The 22,264-nt window shown below is 37.2% G+C and overlaps 1 protein-coding gene across 2 annotated transcripts in view; it reads left to right on the top strand.

The window, feature by feature from the left end:
* CNR1 (cannabinoid receptor 1 (brain)) overlaps window positions 1-15,755 on the top strand; it is a 16,600-nt gene extending 845 nt beyond the window's left edge. The window contains exons 1-2 of one of the 2 annotated variants that reach the window (XM_012638197.1): window positions 12,883-12,968; window positions 13,044-15,755. In XM_012638197.1, the coding sequence (XP_012493651.1) occupies window positions 12,883-12,968; window positions 13,044-14,301 (1,344 nt within the window). In that variant the 3' untranslated portion in view covers window positions 14,302-15,755. Of the gene's footprint in view, window positions 1-12,819 lie in introns of those variants that run through there. The other variant, XM_012638196.1, reaches the window with a different exon arrangement.
* The last annotated feature ends 6,509 nt before the right edge of the window (window positions 15,756-22,264 follow it).

Raw genomic sequence — 22,264 nt, 5'->3', positions numbered from 1 at the left:
GAAGACTCAAGGCCAAAGGAAGTATTCACCTTGAATCAAAACAAGGCTGTTCTTGTTTTCCAGGATAGGTGGAAATCCATTCCAGTCCCATGTGTTCTGAGAATCTTGCAAATATGCCAGGATGAGCATCAGTACATTTGATTATAGTTTTATCATAAACACTGATGAGTTTAAGATAGTTTTTACCAGTCTTGCTAGTTGTTTGTTATTTTTGGAAATTAGAGCTATGCAAGTTGGAAGAAAATATAGAAGGTTATTACCGTATCACAAAATGCATATCAAGATATTTATGTTATATATAACACATTATAATGCTATCACAAGTAAGTTAAAACTTTAGGAAATTTGTTAAGAGGGTGGGGAAAGGCAGGTTGTTTTTAGTAGACCCTATCTCTATTCTTGCTACTATTCAAACTGATGTTAGATGAACTTCTATCTCAAACTTGCCCACATGGATAATAGATATTTTTATGACACATCAGTAATAATAGGTCAAAGCCATTATATAAAGTAATCAGTGTGATTACCTCTAGTTCTTAACATAAAATATTTACTAAAAGCTTTCTTGGGTCATATTTCTTCACTAAATAGGGTGCCTCATGGGGAAATACAGTACATTTCATTATAATACTTTTGCTAGGACAGTTAATTGCATGTACAAATATATTCTTGATCTAGGTTTCACTGATGTTTTCTGTATATTTGAAATATTTTCCATATAGATTAATAATGTTGGGATAGCCTCTAATTTAAAAGTTTCACTTGGACAGGTTAATTTAATAACATAGTGGCCATGGAATTCTTGAGGTTCATAGATGTGTTCCTATGGGCTTTTGAAGGAAAAATTGTTTACTCCCCAAACCTGAGCGAGTGGGCCTGGCAGAGTCATTGCTGTTGCTCTGGAAATACTATGAATTCTGTTTTAGCCCCAGCTGGAGAAATTTTCACACCTGCACTTTAGGAAAGCTTTCAAAGTTTTTTCTTTCTTTGTTTTGTTTTCTTTTGTTGTTTTAACATGAGAGTCCAGACTGGTTAGATGGGAATCATTGTTTTTTAACCAACTTGTTTTTTAACCCATTGTGCTATGGCATTACAGTCTATATTTTTGAATAAGTTTCCTAAAGTAGATTTTGCATTCTTTGAGTGTAAGAAGGAATTTAAGCTCCCTTTTCTCCTAACACAATTGACAAAATAATTTTTCCTTAAGAGTACAACATTTTATTATTTAATGCCTTATTTTTTCACTCTTTGGATTCTTCATTGTTTAGAGTTTGGATTCATTGAATAGAGATTTGATATCTTTGGCTTGATTCCTTACTACCATTATCAGTTCTGAATAGCATTTTTAATTTTTTTTAAATTTTTTTATTTCAGCATATTATGGGGGTATAAATGTTTATGTTACATATATTGCCCTTGCCCCTCCTTCCCCCCCCAGTCAGAGCTTCAAGCGTGTCCATCCCCCAGATGGTGCGCATGGCACTCATTATGTTTGTATATACTTCCCCCCTCCTCCCCCCTCCCATCTGCCCAACACCCGATGAATGTTATTCCTATATGTGCACTTAGGTGTGGATCAGTTAAAACCAATTTGATGGTGAGTACACGTGGTGCTTGTTTTTCCATTCTTGGGATACTTCACTTAGTAGAATGGGTTCCAGCTCTATCCAGGAAAATACAAGAGGTGCTGTATCACCATTGTTTCTTATAGCTGAATAGAATTCTATGGTTAATTTTTTAACTTCAGGAGATAAAGTGCAGTATAGTTTCCTAAATTTGATAATATAATATCTATTTTTTTTCCTACTAGCAAATTCCATGCTATTGCTTTTTAAAGAAAAGCAGAGGCATTTTTCAAAGATGTGCCAGGCAATCTGTTGTGGTAGTTTAGTATACTGACAAATGCTTTCACAAACTGTGTATGTCTATAGTATATTTAAATACAATTAAAATACAATATAATTAGGAAGTTATGTTTTTCAAAGTTTATGTTTAAATGGGAGGGTTCCCCTCTTTCCTTCATCATTTCTTCATCCATTCTTTTAGACTACTATCTTTAGAAAAGAAAATTGGAATCAATATGAGTTCTGCAAATTGAGTTAAGTTATAAGGAATGTTATATTCCAGCTGGTGATAAATTCTAGCAGGCTTTTTAAAAAAAAAAATTTAAAGTTTGTTTTAAATAAATTTCTACTTAGATGGACATTTGTACTAGGTAATTTCATAACATTGATTTCTGTTGGTCAAGAGGCTAAAACTGATGTTTTTAATATAGCAAGTAAACCAATATCATTGATCTCCCTAAAAATGATTATTTAGATAGTATGCATTTGTCACTTTTGTTTGCTTTAAACTCAGCTATAATCAATCAAATTTATTTATTCTTTATAAGAAAGACTTAATTTAATGTCACTGTGATCTGAGTATTTTGGTTTATTCCATGGTGGCTGATTAAATGGATCAGATTTTCAACTAATTTAAAGATGTTGCTACCATAATTTGTAAATTTTTTCTCTACATTTTGTACAAGTTATGATGAGCAAGCAATATGTATATAGAGAAGAAGGAAAACTGGACAATTTAACATAACTAAAGGAAGGTAAGCAACGGGTTGTCCAGAGAATTCTGTATCTCTGCATACGTGGACATTTGACTTTGGAAGATACATGCTACTTTTGGAAATGACGTCAAACTTGTTCTAAATAAAAAAGGGGAAACCTTTGAATGATTTTAGTCCTCAACTAAGGTAACTAATTGTGAGTAATCTATGATCCATTTTTATTGATGAACTAATTAGAGAGGGAACAGTTTGCCCAGAGTCATATATTTAAGTGCTTTGTGATACATTTCTATGTATTTATAACTTTTAGGTATTTTTGAAAGATGCCAACTATAAGTAATATAAATTGTATAATTACCAGAGTGATTTTGTAAGATAATTTGCAGTGGATATTTATTACTTGGGCTGACTGCAAAATTTCCATTTTAGTTTGTCATTGTCTGGGTTCATCTCTTGTGATATATTGTTTTATAGTTTAGGGGAAAAGAAGAACAGAAACAGAAATATCTCCAGCTTAAAAAAAATAAGCCGAAATGTTAATTACTTTTACTTGTTTTCTGTTCTGTTATGCTCGATAATGATGGGTTCCTTCACAGTGGTATTGAAAGAAGTGGCTTAGCAGTCCTATAAAGCTTTGTATTGACTTTGTAATAGAATTAGGAGAAAATGGTGTAGTGTTCTTAATTTATGTCTACATACTGTGTCAGTATACATTACATTTTGAAGCCGCTTTCCTTTACCAGACAAAATATGTAATAAGTTTCCTGAAAAAGTCCAGAGAAGCCCTGAACTGAACTGAAAGCTGAACTGTAGGCTGGAAGACCTTAAGAGATTCCCCACTCCTTATGCTTATTTTCTGGCTAGGCTACATTATTCTTTTCCAGCCAAATAGGAATACCTTGGTTTTAAAGATCTTCCATGGAAGGCTACTTTAAAATGAGCAGGCTCCCTTGGCAATCCATTTCAATGATCTAAAACCCTATACTCACAGAATATTCCTTCTTCTTATCTAACCTCAATTCTCCTTAAAAGTTAACTTTATTCCTCCCCACCTCATTTAGTCTTTGTCACAGGTCTCCATAATCTTTAATAGTGATTCTTAAACTTCAGAATGTGTTAAGAGTCTCCTGGAGGCCTTGTTAAAAACACAGATGCACCCCAACCCTAGAGTTTCTGATTCCATAGATCTGATCTGGAGCCTGAAAATTTGCATTTCTCATAAGTTTTCCAATGCTGCTGCTTGGGAGACCACGCTTTGAGAGCCACACACCTATAAAGAAACCCTGCATGCCCTTACAAACCACTATGTGACCTCTCAGACTGCTCTTTAGGATGTACACTAGAATTTCCAGCCCATATGCACCTAGCTTATTTACTAATTCTTTATCTTCACATCACTTTTTCTGAACATTTCAGTTCCTCAGGATCTCATAATTGTATCACACAAACCCTAAGAATGGTTTGACCTTGAATGAAAACAGTAGAACTACCTTATGGTTTCAGTGACATAAAAATTCTGCACTTGTATCCAATTTGCAGGCTTTCTTGTTAATCACAACTACATTTCCAAAGCATATTTTGCATTGCTACTGAAACCTTATTCTTCCAGTTCAGTTTGTATATAACTATTTGCATCTTGAAAGAACATTCTTCTGTTTATGTCTTGCATTGTTAGCACACGCGGAAGATTTTCTAAACATTTCAACGAAAATAGGTGATACATAAGTACCTAGTTTTTAAAATCATGTTTGAAGTAAACGCTGGGTTTACACAATAATAAAACATCTTTATTTTAGCGAGTGAATGACAGGAAGGAAATTGAACTATTTAGAAAGCCACTGTGTCCTTAATTTGTATGAGTATTTGAACCTATATTCACTTCTCTTGTGAAATATCCATTTTAGTCCCTGTAATAATAGAGAATAATTTTTCATTCTTTTTCATCACAGAGTTATGACCTGTGTTAGTGATTCTATATTTGCAAATTGGAAAGCCAAATATTTCATAAAATAGAAATTAGTTGAGTTTGTTATTAGAATTGATTTTGGGCTCCTGAGACCTCCCCTTTTACTTTTAACATCTCTCGGTATAAACATATTTATTTCCAGTAGAACTACTTTCCTTTACTCATTCTTAATTACTTTCTTAAGGCAGAATTCCCAATATTCACAATTAATTTTTACCAATATATTAAATTTGCTCAATGCCCTTTTGCCTTAGAAAAGTAATTAGAAATTTAGTTTTTGTAGGTAGTAGTAATAACCCATTTTAACCCTCTATAACATACTTTCTTATTTATATTTTGATTAATTCAGTTGTAAAATATATAAAATATTGTAGCAGGAGGAGAAGTTGCTCAACCAAAGCAAGAACTATGTCCATTGAATGGAACAACAGATTGATTCCTAAGGGCTATAAAAAGCCACTCCATCTAGTGGCTGAATTTTCATGTAACTTCTCTTGATAAGTTGTTTTGAAAACACACTTGCAAATAGAGAAATCTATATGGGAAAGATCAATGCATATTAATGTGCATTTGGGGGAAGAAAAACGTCCATTATAATAAAAATTTCATATATTATGTTTAAAGGTCTGTCAACAGCATATAATTAGGATTTGTTCAAGGTTGTGTGTGTCATGAAAATCGCAAAAAGTCTATTTATATATGGTTGTTATGTGGCAAAATATTGTGGTTCATAACACATACTCAAGCTGTACAAGGTTCAGAATAAAAAGTAAACACCTAATCTTTTTTGTATCTTGCACTTGCCATCAATATAACTTCTATTTGATACTGAGATAAAAGATCCTGGAATAAATAATTCTTGATGCATTTTATGTAATTTTTACACTTGAGCAGATTGTTGTTTGTATGAGACCAAGACTCAGGTTTAATGCCATAATGATCAGCTGGCTTTATGCTACGGGAAACTGTCCATAGTTAAAAGCCATTCTGTTACATTGGATCTGTAATGTTGCCAATGCATGCCAATGTTTATTTAATAAAAAGATATTGAATACCTACTCTGTGCCAGGCACTGTGCCAAACAGAGGACCTACAAAGCCATTTAAAATGAATCCCAGCTCTCAAGGTGTTCATGGTCTGAAGCGTTCATGGCATGAAGGTGTTCATGCTGCAGGATGGCTCAGCATTGCCCATCATCTCTCCTGGGAGAAAACCTCAAAGCATATATAGAAGAGGATTTACACAGCCCAATATTAAATATATCCCTATTATATGTCTTCATATCCTAGTCTATTCTTTCATCTGTAGGAGGGGAAGGACAGATGGATGGGCTTTATTTGATGGGGTCGGGTGGTCAGGTTTCCTTGATCTGACCCACCTCTATTACACAGGTGAGAAAGAAACATGGATATACTTCAGAAGTATATAGTACAGAAAATGTTCATGGCTTGGAACATAATGTCTACAGTGCTAGGCACGGAATACATGCCCAATAAAAATGTATTAAATGAAGTATATGAAGGCCTCTAACTTTATATTCATCAGCCACATTACTGTAGTAACACAGCTTTATGCCCTTTGGGCACTGGGTATCTATAATAATCACTCATTTTTTGGAGCCCTGCTAAGGTTTATGTAATTTGTCTACCTTGATTCCAGCCAAGAACTTAGGAACTGGCCACAGAGAGTCTTTTTCCCTCTGTATCTAAGAAAAACACAGTGCTCATGGTGGGAAGCTGAGTGATTTTGAGGGAGCTTGAATTTCTCCATGTAAGGAATGGATGTTTCATGCTTTTGTTTACAAACAACTATCATGTCTCATTCAGACCTAAAGAAGGTGACCTCTTCCTGTCTCACTGGTGTTGTAGAAAGTGTCATTACCATCTACAATCCTGACACTTGACTAGTGAAGCAAAAAAAAAAAAAAGCCTTCTCTTATTTAAAAAAAATAGTGGCAAAGATGACTTAGACTTTATTTATGATTTGCCAATAGTTACTGCAAACGAGGTGCTAATGCAAGGTTAGGACTTATAGCTTATGGTTAATTGTCGTACTCTGCTCTTGAAGATCATGGGGCAAGGATGATTTGCAAGTGCTATAAACAGCCGTTTTGCCGTCAACAGATCATTCCTTCAGATTTTAGTTGTTCACTGTGTAAAATTATCATGTACTGTTTATGACCTCTTTCCCTCAAACCAACTCTTCTACCTCCCTGGAAATGAAAGAAAGGGTGTCTTATTAAATGGTTCTTAGACCTCTGTGTTAAGAGCAGGGACTTTGGGTAATGCAGACCTGGATGGAAGTTCATACCCTCCCCCTCTAGTTGGAGACCTCAGGCAAAGCACTTTTTACCTCATAAGTGTCAGTTTTCTTGTGTGTAGAATGGGGATTGTAATAGCACTTACTGTATGGAAATATTAAGGAAAAATATACACACTTAGCATGAGGGCTGGCACATAATAAACATTCAAATATTTCTTAGATGGAAATGTTTGGGAATTAGGATTTTCTCTGTTGCACATTTACTCACCCGGATTCTCTCAATTTGAACCTGGAGAAATAAGAGTTGGCTTTTAGTTGGACTTAATCTGCACACTCATGGATTGAAAGAGAAAATACCCGGTCATTGTTAGATGAAGGAAGAAAAAGTTGTGAAAGCCATGCTGTGCAATTGGATATTATGGAACATGCATTTAACTATTGCTATGGAATCCTGGGTAATGAACTGGAAAGATAAGAGCCTCTTTACTGGGTTCTACATATTTTATGGACCAGGATAATATATCACTTTCTATTTTTAATTGCCAAATCTTATATGCAAGATAAAGACAATCTCATGGAGTATTTTGTATATGGACCATGGCTTTTACTTAATTGAAAACTTTGCATGGTCTCTGTTATGGGAAGGCCACTTTAATAATTGCTTTCTTTGCAGACCATATAGAAAAGGTATCTCTCTCAAGAAAAAGGCTAAGGCACTTAGTAGGAGGAAACATCTAATATCTAATCAAAACAGCAAAATTAAATAGTAAATGGAATTTGTTACACAAGTCAACAAATGATTTCATTTGTATCATATTCATCTTTGCGACAGGCTTTTTTTTTTTTATAGCAGCATCACCAAATAGAGCCTAAGCCAGTGTAATTTCAAGGCATCATTTTCTTGAGCCCTGAAATGAAATCTTAACAAGCCTTTAAATGTTAAATAATTAGCGTATTTCACATTAAATTTGAACAGAAATATAGCTTCCTAAGTGTCTTAATTTCTTTAATTCATATTAATTGATATATTTTTATGAAAAATCTAACACTCACATTGTTAGTATAGACCAGAGAAATGATGTATTAAATAACTTCTATTTTATATTATAAAATTTATGAAGAATGAAAGTTTGAGAGCCAACTGAGCATTACCAACATAATAGAATTTTCTTTTATATATAGGAAAAGAAACTGATGTTAATACAAGGAAGAAACATGATATATTTTTGTCTGAACTGCCAGGATAATTAAGTCAATTCTTTATTTCACTTTGCTATAGAAGATGATGCAAAAAGTGACCAAACTATGCTAATAATTCCAAAACTGTAATGATTAGGTGAGAGTTAGAAAAGACTCATTGCCCCTTCAACTAAAGTAGAAACATTTTTCACCCAGTTATAATATTGGCCTGTGAGATCTGCCATGTGTATTGAGGATATGACTTAGATATAATGTAGTTATAAGAGTCAACTAAAATTTTCCCTCCTAACTTTAGAGAAATGCATTAGCAAGGTATTTTTCTTGATCAAATTAGTAGAAACCAGACTTGTTCCCAGAAATGAATGGAAAATAACAAACACATATCCGTGGGGACCTTCATTCTCTTGAACCTTTAAATAAGGCTCTTTTATGAGTCCAGCAAAGCTGAACAACAGACAACCAACAACGTTGGGAAAACAACAAAGTTAAGCAAGGGCCTGGAACTCCTGCATTTGACATTATAGACACTTATCAATTTAAACGCTATGAGCTTGGCATTTTCTCTTTAAAGCATTAATAAACTTAGAATATTAGAGAAGGAGTGTGGGGGGCCAATGCAGTCTATAACTGTATCAGGGAGTCCCAGTCTTTCTGGTGCTTCTGGAGGGTTTGCTGCTTTCCTGGGCGTCACATCCTGCAAGGAGCAAATACCAGCCTGCTGTCTGTTCCACCAGACGTGCTCCGCTGGCCAGAACCACAAAGATTTTGACTCCAGATGCAAGTGATACATACTTAAATTATTGAAATGTCTCTCTAAAACTAAAAGAAGGTCTTCGGTGGAGCTAAGACTAAAATAACTGCTATTAAATTATACTTATGTAGAAATGGCTCTAATTCTATTTGAAGCTTTGTTTTGAGGACTTATTCCATGCTCAGCCTAATCAGAAACATGGATGTTTTATACCCTTAATGGTTACATAATGGAAATAAAGATACAGACTCTGGATAAACATCTTTTAAGAAAAGCTATGCAGCTGCCATATCCATAAAATTCCTTTGATGATACCATAACGTAGTATTTGATATATATGGGTTTTTTTTTTTTTGATGGAGAGACAGGTTTGCATATAGAGAGATGGACAGAAAAAGTAGTTGATTTTTAGTTACTCTAAAAATTGAAGTGATTTTAAAAAAATAATAGATTACATACATTAAAATATTTTTATTATTGATACTATGAAAGAATGGTTTATATAGCTTAAATTGTTAGAATATGTTGGGTATATTTTTAAAAGCAAACTTTCAGGAAAATTCCCTTAAATGTCATTCGGTCATTCTTTGATGATAATAAAAACCAACTGCTTCTTTAATAGGTGCATCTACACATCTTGCTAGAAATTTCCAATTGTGATTTTCCCAGTAGCAAACAAAAACAAAATTAATGGCAGCCACATCCCCAAAACCTAAGCTATATTATTAATAAACTCTTAAAGAAAAATGTCAATGCAAAAAATAATGTGAAAATTACTGTAACAATCCAAAGTGGAAATAAAGAAAAGAATTATCAAGAACAGTTTTCTTGGCATGGTGCTATTAACTGTTAAAATAGCTTGTGCACAGTGTTATTTTGACATTACTAAGATCCTTGAACTACACAAAATCCATGTATTTTTAAAACTACATTCTTTAATTAATTTGTCTTATATCGGGCAGAAATTGCTCTATTATCTTATAACCACACCATGCCCTGGCTTAGATTTTAACAGGCTAGTTTGTTTTAATGAAAGTGCTTGGTTGCATTAAAATGGGAAATTCTGATCACATATGTGATGATCTTAATATAGAGTAAATCACAGGAACACATGTTTTTGCATTACTGAAATAAGGTCTGTGATCCTTTGTCTTTACTGAAGAAGCTTTATAGCTCTTCCAAATACTGACTAAAATTTTAATCCTTGGGGCCGTGCACGTAGGCAGTTTTGGTTAGATGGGCCGGGATAGGAAATAGTGATTTAGTGGGAGGTAGTCTTAATTACTATTGGCAAAATGCCTTAATTTATGTTTTTAAGAGGCTAGAAGACTCGAATATAATATAAGATGCAAAATGGCTTTAATCTAATTACTGTTAATCCTTAACACGGCACACAATGTCTAAAAACACTCTGAAGTCTGAGAAACATGGATTCCTCGCAAATCTGTCATATTCTGGGCAATTTACTTAACATTTAATGGCCTCCATTCCCTCATCTGTGAAATGGGAATTATAAATAAGCACCTGATAAGATTGCCATGGCAATTTAGTGACAGAATGTATGTAAAGTTTCTCAAATTCCTGAATATAATAGACATTCAATAAAGGTTACCACTCCTTCACCCATGTATGTACCTTCTATTTGATTCATGTTAACAGTGCTGAGACAAAAATGAAATTGAATAAGCAGGCTATGATCTGATTAAAGCAATGAATATTCTTGAGATATAATTATTAGTATATATTCTAATAATTAGTATATATGATATATTCTTGAAATATAATTAGTATATAGTATGTAACAGGGAACCATAGTACTAAGTAATGATGATAACAATATTTATTGAAGAACAGATGCAAACACAGAGAAATATTAGAAAATTTAGTAAGTGCCATTGTAGTACTCTATTCAGGTATTCTGGGAGCCCCAGAGAGGATACTTCATCCCCATGAGAAGCAGGGAGCTACAGGAAGTCGTGACATTGAACTGATGGGGAGAAGTTGACCAGGCAGAGGGAGAGAAAGGGTGTTTGGACAGAGGAGTATAAGGAGCAGTGGGAGCAAAGGCATCAAGGTGAAAGCAATGTTTGATGTGTTTCTGGAACTAGGATCCATCTCATGTGGCCCAGGTGGTAAGGCTGGAATGGCGAGACGTGGGTTGAAGAGGTAGGTAGGGGCTGGATCACAGGAAGCTTTTTACTGGACTTCATCCTGTAGGTGTGTTGGTGGGAGGTGGAAAACTTTCCAGCTTGGGAAGAGTAGAATGTGGAGAGGGTTGGGGAGGACAGCAAGGGTCAGAATTGGAAAGGCACTCGGCTGGGCTGGAGCATGGAGGCGAAGACAAGAGCTGCATGTGTGTCCGGAGAGCATGGGCCTGAATGGGAAACTGCCTGAAAGTTTGTATTTGTCCTTGAGGGCAAAGAGGGAGAAATAGAGGAGTCACTTAATCAGCCATATGTTTGTGAAGATCACTCCAGCAGCTGGTGGCAAGTGACCAAAAGGGAATAGGACCGGAGAAAGGCAAGAATACTGGTGAGGAGGCAGGTGCCCTATTTCTGATGAACAGTGGTGGGCGCCTGGCAGGGGATGGGAAGGCAGCCACATTCAGTGCTTTATGCCTGTCCCAAATTACTCTTCTAAAAAATCATGATACTTAAGATATTAATTTTAAAATCTTTTCTTTGTGTTCTGTCCCCACCCATGCTAATGCTACCTATTCTTGGCATAAACATCCTTTCCTTGGGGAAGCCTCCATCCTCCTAGCCTGGATGCTCCCACAGCATCATGTGTCTCCAGTCTTAGCAGTCTCCATGCTTTCTCCTAAATATGGGGTCAGCTGTCTGTCTTCCCTGTTAGACCAGATACTTCATGTACATTGATAAGCAAATTATTAATTCAAATAGGTAGTATCTCTGTATTCTAGTAGAAGGACCCAACACTTTTTAATTTGTCCCAAGGTAATGACGATCTTCCCCCTCTCCCATACAGTGTGCTATGTTAGGAATAACAAACAACAATTAATGAAGAATGGTTTTTATGATTATTTTGTTATAGTTATCACTCTGTACTTCTAATTTTTGTTAATAAACTAAAGAAATGAATAGCCATATTTTAAACAGACATTTATAAATACTAAGATCAGCTCTCTGGCTGTTTGTTTTGAAACAAACTTAGCTTTAGAATTGAAGAGCCCTTCAAATTTGGGCTTGGTTGTTCTCATGGAAATTTGGGATGCCATTGGGCCTGTCTCCTGTCACCTGGCAGGCTGTGTCCCCACCCTTGTCCTTGTGGCCAGTGCTATCAGGAAGCAGCCTCCATCATCACTGCTTCCCAGTGGTGAAGATCTTAGTCTTCCCTTAAGCCTCAGTGCAAGTTTGGCCTTTGTGACCGTTTTTTTGGTTGGTGTGGACATTTTAGAAGTTCGTCTCAGCTACAGCTCAGGCCAAACCTCCCCTTTTCTAGGTGGGGAAACTTGCCTGGTGGAGCAGATGTTCCCTCCCTGGTCTGGAGCTGCCTCTTGTTCCCACTAGCCTCCTCCTCCTCCTCCTCCTTTACAGACACAGACCACACAACACAACACCTGATTCTACATGGTCTTGTTCTTCAGTTGTCTTTGACATTTGGTCTTATCTGTCTGACAAGGTAAAGTTTTCAAGAGCAGGGGCCATGTGACACATCAGCTCTCCCCAGCACCCCCTAGCATTAATATGCTGTGTATATGTGACGATAGAAGCCAAGCCGGGTGGTAAGCACTCCTGACACGGCGGTGAAATATACATCGCCCCCACGTCGACCCTGGAGGTCCATACAGGACTCACGCAGTGACTTCAATCCAGAGAGCTTGAATAATGAAAGAATTGTATGTTTCTGGTATATGCCACTCCATCCCCCAACTCTGGGGTGCTTTTCTCTGAGTGACTCGTTTTGTTGACTGAATCTGACAAGGACTTGACCTTCGTTCAGAGACAGGAATGAATTACCATGATGTTATGCGTTTGCAGTGTTTACAATGTGTTGCTTTGTTTTTGTCATTCTCCCGGTTTTCTTACCATTCAGCGCACTTGTTTTTCCTTCTATTAGGATTCCCTCCTGCGGGTCTCTTTCTCAGTCATTTTGAGGTTGGCCTAATTGAAGACTGAGGTTATGAAGTCGATTCTAGATGGCCTTGCAGATACTACCTTCCGCACCATCACCACAGACCTCCTCTACGTGGGCTCGAATGACATTCAGTACGAAGACATCAAAGGTGACATGGCATCCAAATTAGGGTACTTCCCGCAGAAATTTCCTCTCACTTCCTTTAGGGGAAGTCCCTTCCAAGAAAAGATGACTGCAGGAGACAACCCCCAGTTGGTCCCAGCAGACCAGGTGAACATTACAGAATTTTACAACAAGTCTCTCTCATCCTACAAAGAGAATGAGGAGAACATCCAGTGCGGGGAGAACTTCATGGACATGGAGTGCTTCATGATCCTGAACCCCAGCCAGCAGCTGGCCATCGCCGTGCTGTCCCTCACCCTGGGCACCTTCACGGTTCTGGAGAACTTGCTGGTGCTCTGCGTCATCCTCCACTCCCGCAGCCTCCGCTGCAGGCCTTCCTACCACTTCATTGGCAGCCTGGCGGTGGCAGACCTCCTGGGAAGCGTCATTTTTGTCTATAGCTTCGTTGACTTCCACGTGTTCCACCGCAAAGATAGCCACAACGTGTTTCTATTCAAACTGGGCGGGGTCACAGCTTCCTTCACTGCCTCCGTGGGCAGCCTGTTTCTCACGGCCATTGACAGGTACATATCTATTCACAGGCCCCTGGCCTATAAGAGGATTGTCACCAGGCCCAAAGCCGTGGTGGCATTTTGCCTGATGTGGACCATAGCAATCGTGATCGCTGTGCTGCCTCTTCTGGGCTGGAACTGCAAGAAACTGAAATCAGTTTGCTCAGACATTTTCCCACTCATTGATGAAACCTACCTGATGTTCTGGATCGGGGTCACCAGCGTGCTGCTGCTGTTCATCGTGTATGCGTACATGTACATCCTCTGGAAGGCCCACAGCCACGCCGTCCGCATGATTCAGCGCGGCACTCAGAAAAGCATCATCATCCACACGTCCGAGGATGGCAAAGTACAGGTGACCCGGCCGGACCAAGCCCGCATGGACATTAGGTTAGCCAAGACCCTGGTCCTGATCCTGGTGGTGTTGATCATCTGCTGGGGCCCTCTCCTTGCCATCATGGTGTATGACGTCTTCGGAAAGATGAACAAGCTCATTAAGACGGTGTTTGCATTCTGCTCTATGCTCTGCCTGCTGAACTCCACCGTGAACCCCATCATCTATGCTCTGAGGAGCAAGGACCTGAGACATGCTTTCCGGAGCATGTTCCCCTCATGTGAAGGCACTGCACAGCCTCTGGATAACAGCATGGGGGACTCGGACTGCCTGCACAAACACGCAAACAATGCAGCCAGCGTTCACAGGGCTGCGGAGAGCTGCATCAAGAGCACGGTCAAGATCGCCAAGGTAACCATGTCTGTGTCCACAGACACGTCTGCTGAGGCTCTGTGAGCCTGACGCCTCCCTGGCAGCACAGGAAAAGAAATCCTTTTTTTTTTTTTCCTTAAAGCTCAAGATCTAGAAGAGTCCATTGTCTCATCGGTTATATTTTTTTAAGTTTACCATGCTCAGTGAAAAGGTGATTGTCACCGTGGTCATTTATCAGTTTGCTAATGTTTCAATAGTTTAGGTACTCAAACTCCATTCTCCAGGGGTTTACAGTGAAGAAAGCTTGTTGCTTAAGTGACTGAACGGTCCTTCAAAGTCTCCATGAAATAGGAAGGAAACCTTTGGCTACACAATTTGAAGTGTAAGTACCCATAGAAAAATATCATCAAATGAGTAATGCCTTTGTAACCACAACTTTCATTATAATGTGAAATGTATCTGTCCATAGTATCAGAGATGTCCATTTTTACAACAGTAATAGTACTGAAGTAGAGATATTTTGTAAAATGTGTTGTGTCCTGTGAGATGTGTATCAATGTTTATATTATGTTATTTATATTTGTCTAATTCAGCAAAACTGAAAGGTAGATTTTTATGAGAACAATGGAACACACAAGCAGTGGATATATGCCAATGAGACTCCTTTTTTTCTATATTATTGCCCATGATACAACTTTAGAAACCTTAATATTTCTTCAGATATCTCTATTTGACACTGAAATAACCATAAAGATTTATTTTTCTGTTAATACGACAAGAAGAATTTGAAGACTTCAAAGTATGAGCAGAATTCATTGCCACTTACAAATTTATTAGTCCTGCATTTTCATAGGAGGACATTTATTATCTTCTGGACTGTAGCTGTTCTGTTGAGTAATGGATTACAATCAGAAAGGAAGAGAGAAAGCATATTGACTTTTTTTGGGTGACATCTCTGACTTTCTTTAGTCTTTAGCTATTACTGGATCTCTTAAGACAGCATGTGTCAATCTTAATGTATATTGTTACCACTGTGCAGTTGCTGTTAACTTGAAGAGTATTGTATTCTTATATTCCAGGTTTAAGTAGATTTCATGCCTGGGTGGCCAAACAACAGTCTTCTGTTTTTTGGGTTTTTTTTAATTGAAAAGTATTGTCTGGATCAGTAAAATTATACTGTGTGTGAATGTGAATATAAATGTGTGTATGTGTGTATTTCTATCCTGTAACTGTTACAGTAATGTCATAAAGTGAGAAAACTGTGACCAAGTGTAAACTGTATCACTTGCTGCACTCTTGCACATGAATTCAGTTTCTAAAATTGAGTTCTTCCAGAAATCTTGTTGACAGGAATAGTGACTATGACCATTCAGAAAATTCCCATCCCCAATCCTCCTTAAGAGATTGGGTCAAGTATTACTAAATTGATCTTTAGGTATTACATGAGACCAGTGTTTAGCAAGGAATAATCAATGACAGACATTCAAAAAAAAAAGGCTTGTATTTATAATGTTATTATTGGGAAATGAGAGTGTTTTGGTTTCTGAGCACCCAATATTGAACAAATTCATGGAGATATAAGTCATTAAAAGGAAGATAGTTCTACAAAACAAAACAAAACAAAAAAACAAATGGTAACATTTTTCACTTGTGTGTGTATAGGTAATGCCATCCCAGTTTAAGTAGTACTGTACACGTCACGATAAAGTAGGACTGTAGCCACTGGCCCATGTGGCTAAAAAGGCCAAATCAGACAGTGGATGAGACAGAAAAGGGCAGCAACAAGCTGACACACTTGGGATTGGGGCCTAGGAGACACGCTGCTGCTGTGCTTCACCCGGATGCCCTTGGTGGCAGCCCAGTGCTCCACTTTGTCTGGGTGGGTTTGGGGTAAGGAATAGACTTCTCTGCTCGTGGCCAGCAAGATATGCGAAAGCATGAAGATGATGTGCTCTGTTTCTTCTTATGACCCAGTCTTGTACCCCTTACTGATGCCACAGGTGCTCAGAGCTGGGCCCTTTTCCAGTATGGAATGATATTGCTTAAGAAGCCACTTGACCCTGACAAATTTTACCTACAATCTCTTCTCCTCATACAGATAAATCATGACTCCTACAAGGCCCTGAGGCCTACATAGCATGAAGTGAAGTGGAGAGCTAGCATCTGTCTGGTGATTTCTAGCTCTCACAATACCCAAGGAGCCTGATGGGGCAGTGCCCCTTTTATGGTCTAAGGCAGAGTGAGGCCTGTGGACCAAGTGGAAGTCCTGTCAGTCAGCCGTCCGTCCACACAGCTTGAATCTGCCTGCTGGTTCCCCCATTTTACCTCGCTGTGATATGCAGATGAGGGCTCAGGGTGCTAGAGATTAATAAGACCTCTTTGAAGAAAAGATGATTATTTATGAAAAGACTCACCAGAGTCTAGTTTCTATTTAAGAATTGCCAGTCTTTTGTCCTGCATCACCCTGAGTATTAATCCACACATCTCAGATCTCACCAGGCAGTACCAACTCTCTTCTCACAGCTATGAAGACCTAGTGGAGAAGAAATTCTTGTTATAGGTAGAAAAACTTCAGGATTCATTTTTGAAACTGTATTTGTGCATATGCAATGTAGATTTTTATAGTGTGTTGTGCTTTCAAGATCTAAATCATATATAATCAATTAAGGGACAATGGGGCTGACAGCACTAAACTTGGTGCTTATTGATATTCTAAGAAATATCTGTGAAATATCATCATGTATGTGTTATACTACCTTTGTTTAAAAATGTTTAAAATTAGTTGGATTCACTTCAACATTTTTCATATCATTTCCTAACCCAAGTGACTAAAACCTTCTCTTCAATTAATATACTCATCATTATGAACATTTGTTAGTATTCATTAATTAGCCCCATAATTAGCTCCATTAATTTAAATATGATTTAAATTTAAATAAGTTTTATAAGGTCTGACATTAGAGGCATCTGCTTTCCTCTGAGGATAACGTGTTTGTCCTGACCATGCATCCCGCCATCACACGTCTTCAGAAAGGGCCAAATTCCCAACCTGCCAGTTTCTTCGGAGTAATGATAAATCAGTCCTAGACTAACAATTTCATTCAGACAAGGAGGGCTGTCTCCAAGAACCTCTATTTTTATTACATATGAAATATATGTAAAAGAAATATGGATCTGGGAGATGCTGCAGACATCTGCCTACACTTGAGATGATTCCCAAGCCTGCCCTTGAGTAAGGACTATCTGGTATTACACGTTAAGGAATTTTTGCTGCCTAAACGCACTCCACAGGAAATATGCCCAACCACCAAATGAGAATTAGGCCCTGGATGAGTAGCACTCTAGTTACCGTCCTGTTGATTAATTTCTGCCATTCCATGTCCATAAAAGGGACCACCAATATCACGTGCAAAATTGGATTTCTCATACTCTAGCTGTACATTTGTATGATATTTTACAATCTCCTAAATGCTGGACAGTGTCTATTAACAATTGTCTTGCACTGGCCTTCTGATGAAATGTTAACAATGCCTACTGTAATATAGACAACACATTCTATCTACTGATTTGGGCTGAATGTATGTAAATAGGTTTTCAAAAAGTCAGATGTTTAAGCAGTGGCCTATTAATCAGTAGTTTTCAGATAGGAGAGTTTCTTTACATTGCTGTGGCATCCTAAAAGCTATCTTCATGTAAACTTACTATACTAGGCCTACTGGGGATCGGATTCCCCAAGAAAGGAAACCTTTTCTTGTAATAATATGAATCAAGATACCAGATTATCTGGATTCTTATTTCCAATGTTTCAAGTGGAAAACAACTCTTTATTGTCTGTAAATCTAACGTGGAAAACAACTCTTTATTGTCTGTAAATCTAACCTTATTACTTTTCCTCTTAGAAGAATATTGTATTGTTAGATGTTTGTTGAGCTGGTAACATCGTTGCAGCCGCTGCAATATCTTCGTTAGTGATATGTATAATACTTTGTATACAAGTACTGGTAAGATTGTTATTAAATGTAGCTTCAGTCATTAAATTACTATAGCGAAGTAGTACTTCTGTAATATTTACAATGTATTAAGCCCATAGTATATTTTATTTCAATGATGTAATTAAACTGTTATTTATTCAAAGAGAAAACATCTCATCATGTCTATTGTCCAAAGTTACCTGGAATAAATAAAAATTCTAGATTATCATGAAGAACATGAAACGCCTTTGAATGCTGCCTTATTTCACAGTCTGATGGTAAAATACTAGGGATTTAATTTCTAAAGGATTGACGAACAACTGATTTGTTCCTCAAAAAGCACTTAAGACTTTATGTGAATACTGGGGACAGAATGATTACTATATTCATTTTTAATGTAGAAAAAACATGCAAAAATCCATCATTTATACAATAAAGCATAACAGGTGACCACACCTTTTAAAAGCATTATTTCATTAAAGATTTTAATGATTTTGCAGTAAATTAAAACAAATGCACTGTTCACAATATATAAATTAAATTGGGACATAGTAAAATATAAATCTGAAGAGTTTATAAACATCATCTATTCTGAACTACATAAAAGAGATAAGTGCTGTTCAACATAGTTTGCAAAAACTCACGTAATTTCTATTTGAGCCATAAGAGAAAATACCTTTAAAATTTTATAATGAAGTAAAAAAAAGCATTACAATGAAATTTAGATATAATTACTGTCTGAAATGAAGTACATTTGCAGTTAATTTTGAAAGAAGGTTTTAAAATTTTTAAATAATGAATTTGCCAATATTTGAAAATAGATTATATTGAAATATTTACAATAAATTATCTTTGTTTTTTAATAACTATAACCAAAATTGATCATTCTGCCTCTTTTAGTAAACACTGTGGCTAGCTGCATAAGCTGAATGTTTCTAACAAAAGGCAAAAAATATGTATTCCTAGCTCTTAATTTTAAACTAGGACTTGATGGGAGAAAGACGCTTATTTCAGTATCTTTTTTTTTTTTTTTTTGAGACAGAGTCTCGCTCTGTGGCCCAGGCTAAAGTGCCATAGCATCAGTCTCACTCACAGCAACCTCAAACTCCTGGTCTCAAGCGATCCTCCTGCCTCAGCCTCCCGAGTAGATGGGACTATAGGCAGGCACTACCACACTTGGCTAATTTTTTCTATTTTTAGTAGAGATGGAGTCTTGTTCTTGCTCAGGCTGGTCTCAAACCCTTGACCTCAAGTGATCATCCCACCTTGGCCTCCCAGCGTGCTAGGATTACAGGTGCGAGCCACCACGCCCAGCTCAGTATCTTCATATAGCATTTTAAAACTCAAAAGCTGATGCCCAATCAATGATATGCATTGCCATCTATATTGAAATACATTGAGAATGATGTAGAAACAAAACCAATTGAGATATCCAGAAACTCCAGTTTTCCCCATGGATAACTCCAACTGGAAAATTTCCACCCTCTCTTCTACAATATTCTGTGGTAAAAGGTTTTCTTGGATTGAAGATGATACATGTGAAGTTCTTGGCTCCATATTGGATTATAGAAAGTGAACGATACAAATCACTATTGTTCCTCAAGTCCCCGTCCCTAAGGGACATTTGGATTGTCTCTATCTGGTTAGCTTAGGAAGCGATGAACATGTGGAACGGGTGGGCCTCCTAACATCTCAGAAGAGCAGGTCTTTGGGCTGCTGTCTTAACCACTTCAAAAGTTTCTGGGTAAGATTAAGTAATGAATATGGAGGGTTGTAAGACACATAGTTTCTTGTGACATATCCAAAGGAAAAGGGAATGATGAGAAGAAACTGGCCAACGGGAAGAGTGATTAAAATATTACAGTTGCAGTCTTCGAGAGGAGAATGAGACACAGCACCTCTCCAGTATTAACCTGCAGTACCTCACTTGTTGCACATGCTCAAATATTTGTAGAGCAAACAAATGATTTTTCTCTTAACGCTAAGAAATAGATGACTAACGCAGAACTTCGGGTGTTTATTTTACTACTAATAATAGAATTCTTTACATCTCTGGGTAAGCCTGATCCATTTGAAAAATGTTCATGTGTTCCTAACAGAGCACACAGTCTTTTTGGCTAACATCAGAATCATGACCAACGTCAGAGATGCCCAGCTTTGACTGACAGAGGCGGCTACTGTGCTGGAAAGAACACTGGAGGAGGAATTAGTGGACCTGGGACATGGTTCTAGATCACTCACTTTCTAGCTGTTTGGACTTGGACAAGAAGCAACCTCTGATTCGGTTTTCTCATCTGTAAAAGTGCCAGTTCTGAAAATAGCAGGAGCATCAGATGATATAAAATGTCGTGAAGAGCTTTGACAATTGTAAAGTCCTATACCAATGTAATGTATTAGAATTGATCTATGTTGAAATACTTCATTTCACCTTAGTTATTCAGTTGATGTCTTCACCAGTTTTTTAGCTAATGATCAGACATAAAGAAGCCACATTTTGCTGTGTCTATTGAGTGGCAGGCATTGTGCCAGCACCTTAAATACATTCTTTAATTCTCACAGCCACCCTGTGATGTGTTAACTTCATGGCATAGGTGAGAGGAAAGCTCAGTGAGGTAGAAACCAGATAGCTAAGGTTAAAACAGGCCTTCCTGATTCCAAAGCCCATATTATTTTTATTAAACAACAGTGCCTCTTTTCATTCACTAATTATTCATTTAACACATTGACTACCACACTAGAAATTTTTTTTTCCTTGGGGCCATGGTGTTTTATTACAAAAATAGAAACGAAAACTTCAAAAACAAAATGATTCTTTCTAATTTAATGGAAAAATGTAATGGAAAATGAAATTTGTTGACTTCTATTCATTTAATCCACGTTTTTAGAATTAAATTGTCAATATTAATTGTAACAATAAAAACATCAACAAGTAAAATTTTCACGAACTAACTGTAGAGTTTTTCCCAAGTTTTTTTTCACAAGGCCCTGAGCTCAAAACTAGTATGAGTTAGATACAGCTCACATGGCAGTGAATGTGTTAAAGCCATACATTTCACAAGTGTTTGTTGAAAACTTCCTATGTGCTAGCAAATTTAAAGATGAAAAACACTACCTCTAACAGAATGTCTAGTAAAAATAATACTCAAAATTCTAGTGTTTTATAGTACATTTCTACATATGTAGGATCAAAGAGGTCAAGTGTCTTGCCCAAGTTTATATAGTAGTAAGTTGCATTTCTTGAGCTCAAACCCAGGTCTTTTGGCTCTAAACACTCACCACACAACATTGCAAGGGAGCATGGGGTGTAATGAGATGCATATTTCTAACCAGGTACTTGCATTTCCTTTCTTCATTTTCCAAATAGCAGCAATTCGAAACCTTCAGCAAGTCCATTTTGGATGTCAAAACAAACTAGGTTTGTGTTCTTTATTACTTGCCTAGTATGAATTATCACTCACTTTGGAAAGTTGAAAGAGTGGCTGAGGGGAAGTTAGATTTATTTTATCCCCAGAGCTGGGCACTACAAATAGTTCTTGTTCCCATCTATAGTAGCTGTTTTTCCAGCTCTTTGGCCACTTCCTACAGGAAAGTTTTGATTTTAATTGATTTAATTAAAAAAACCCTTGCTTTTTATTTTTAGCTTGTACATAGAATAAGGGATCCAGGACATAATACTCTACTAGTTAATGAAATGGAACTTGTTAAAATTATAAAATACAATTTATCGAGTATTTACTGAGAACATACCTTGTAGTTGGCATTGATAACAATGGTTAGTATTTATCTCATTTATTGTGAGATGCATCATCTCACTTAATCTTCTCAACCCCCCTGTTGATAACATTACAGGAGGAGAAGTTGTGATGTCATGGGGGTGACAGGGGAGAGATATAAGAGAGTATGATATGTCCAGTGAATGACACGTGGTCTCCTGTGGCTGGGCTGTGGTACCTGAAGGAGAGTGATGAGGATGGGGGCCTGGGGCCAGATAGATAACCAAGTGTCATAGCTGCTAAGGAGATTCATTGTTCTTGGTGCATCTGCACCATGATTTACAGATGCCTGAGCAGATTCAT

The sequence above is a fragment of the Propithecus coquereli genome, unplaced genomic scaffold, assembly GCF_000956105.1.
Source record: "Propithecus coquereli isolate 6110/MARCELLA unplaced genomic scaffold, Pcoq_1.0 Scaffold127, whole genome shotgun sequence".
In the NCBI taxonomy this organism is placed as follows: Eukaryota; Metazoa; Chordata; class Mammalia; order Primates; family Indriidae; genus Propithecus; species Propithecus coquereli.
The sequence above is the reverse complement of the archived record's forward strand: the minus strand, read 5'-3'. Positions and strand labels throughout refer to the sequence as shown.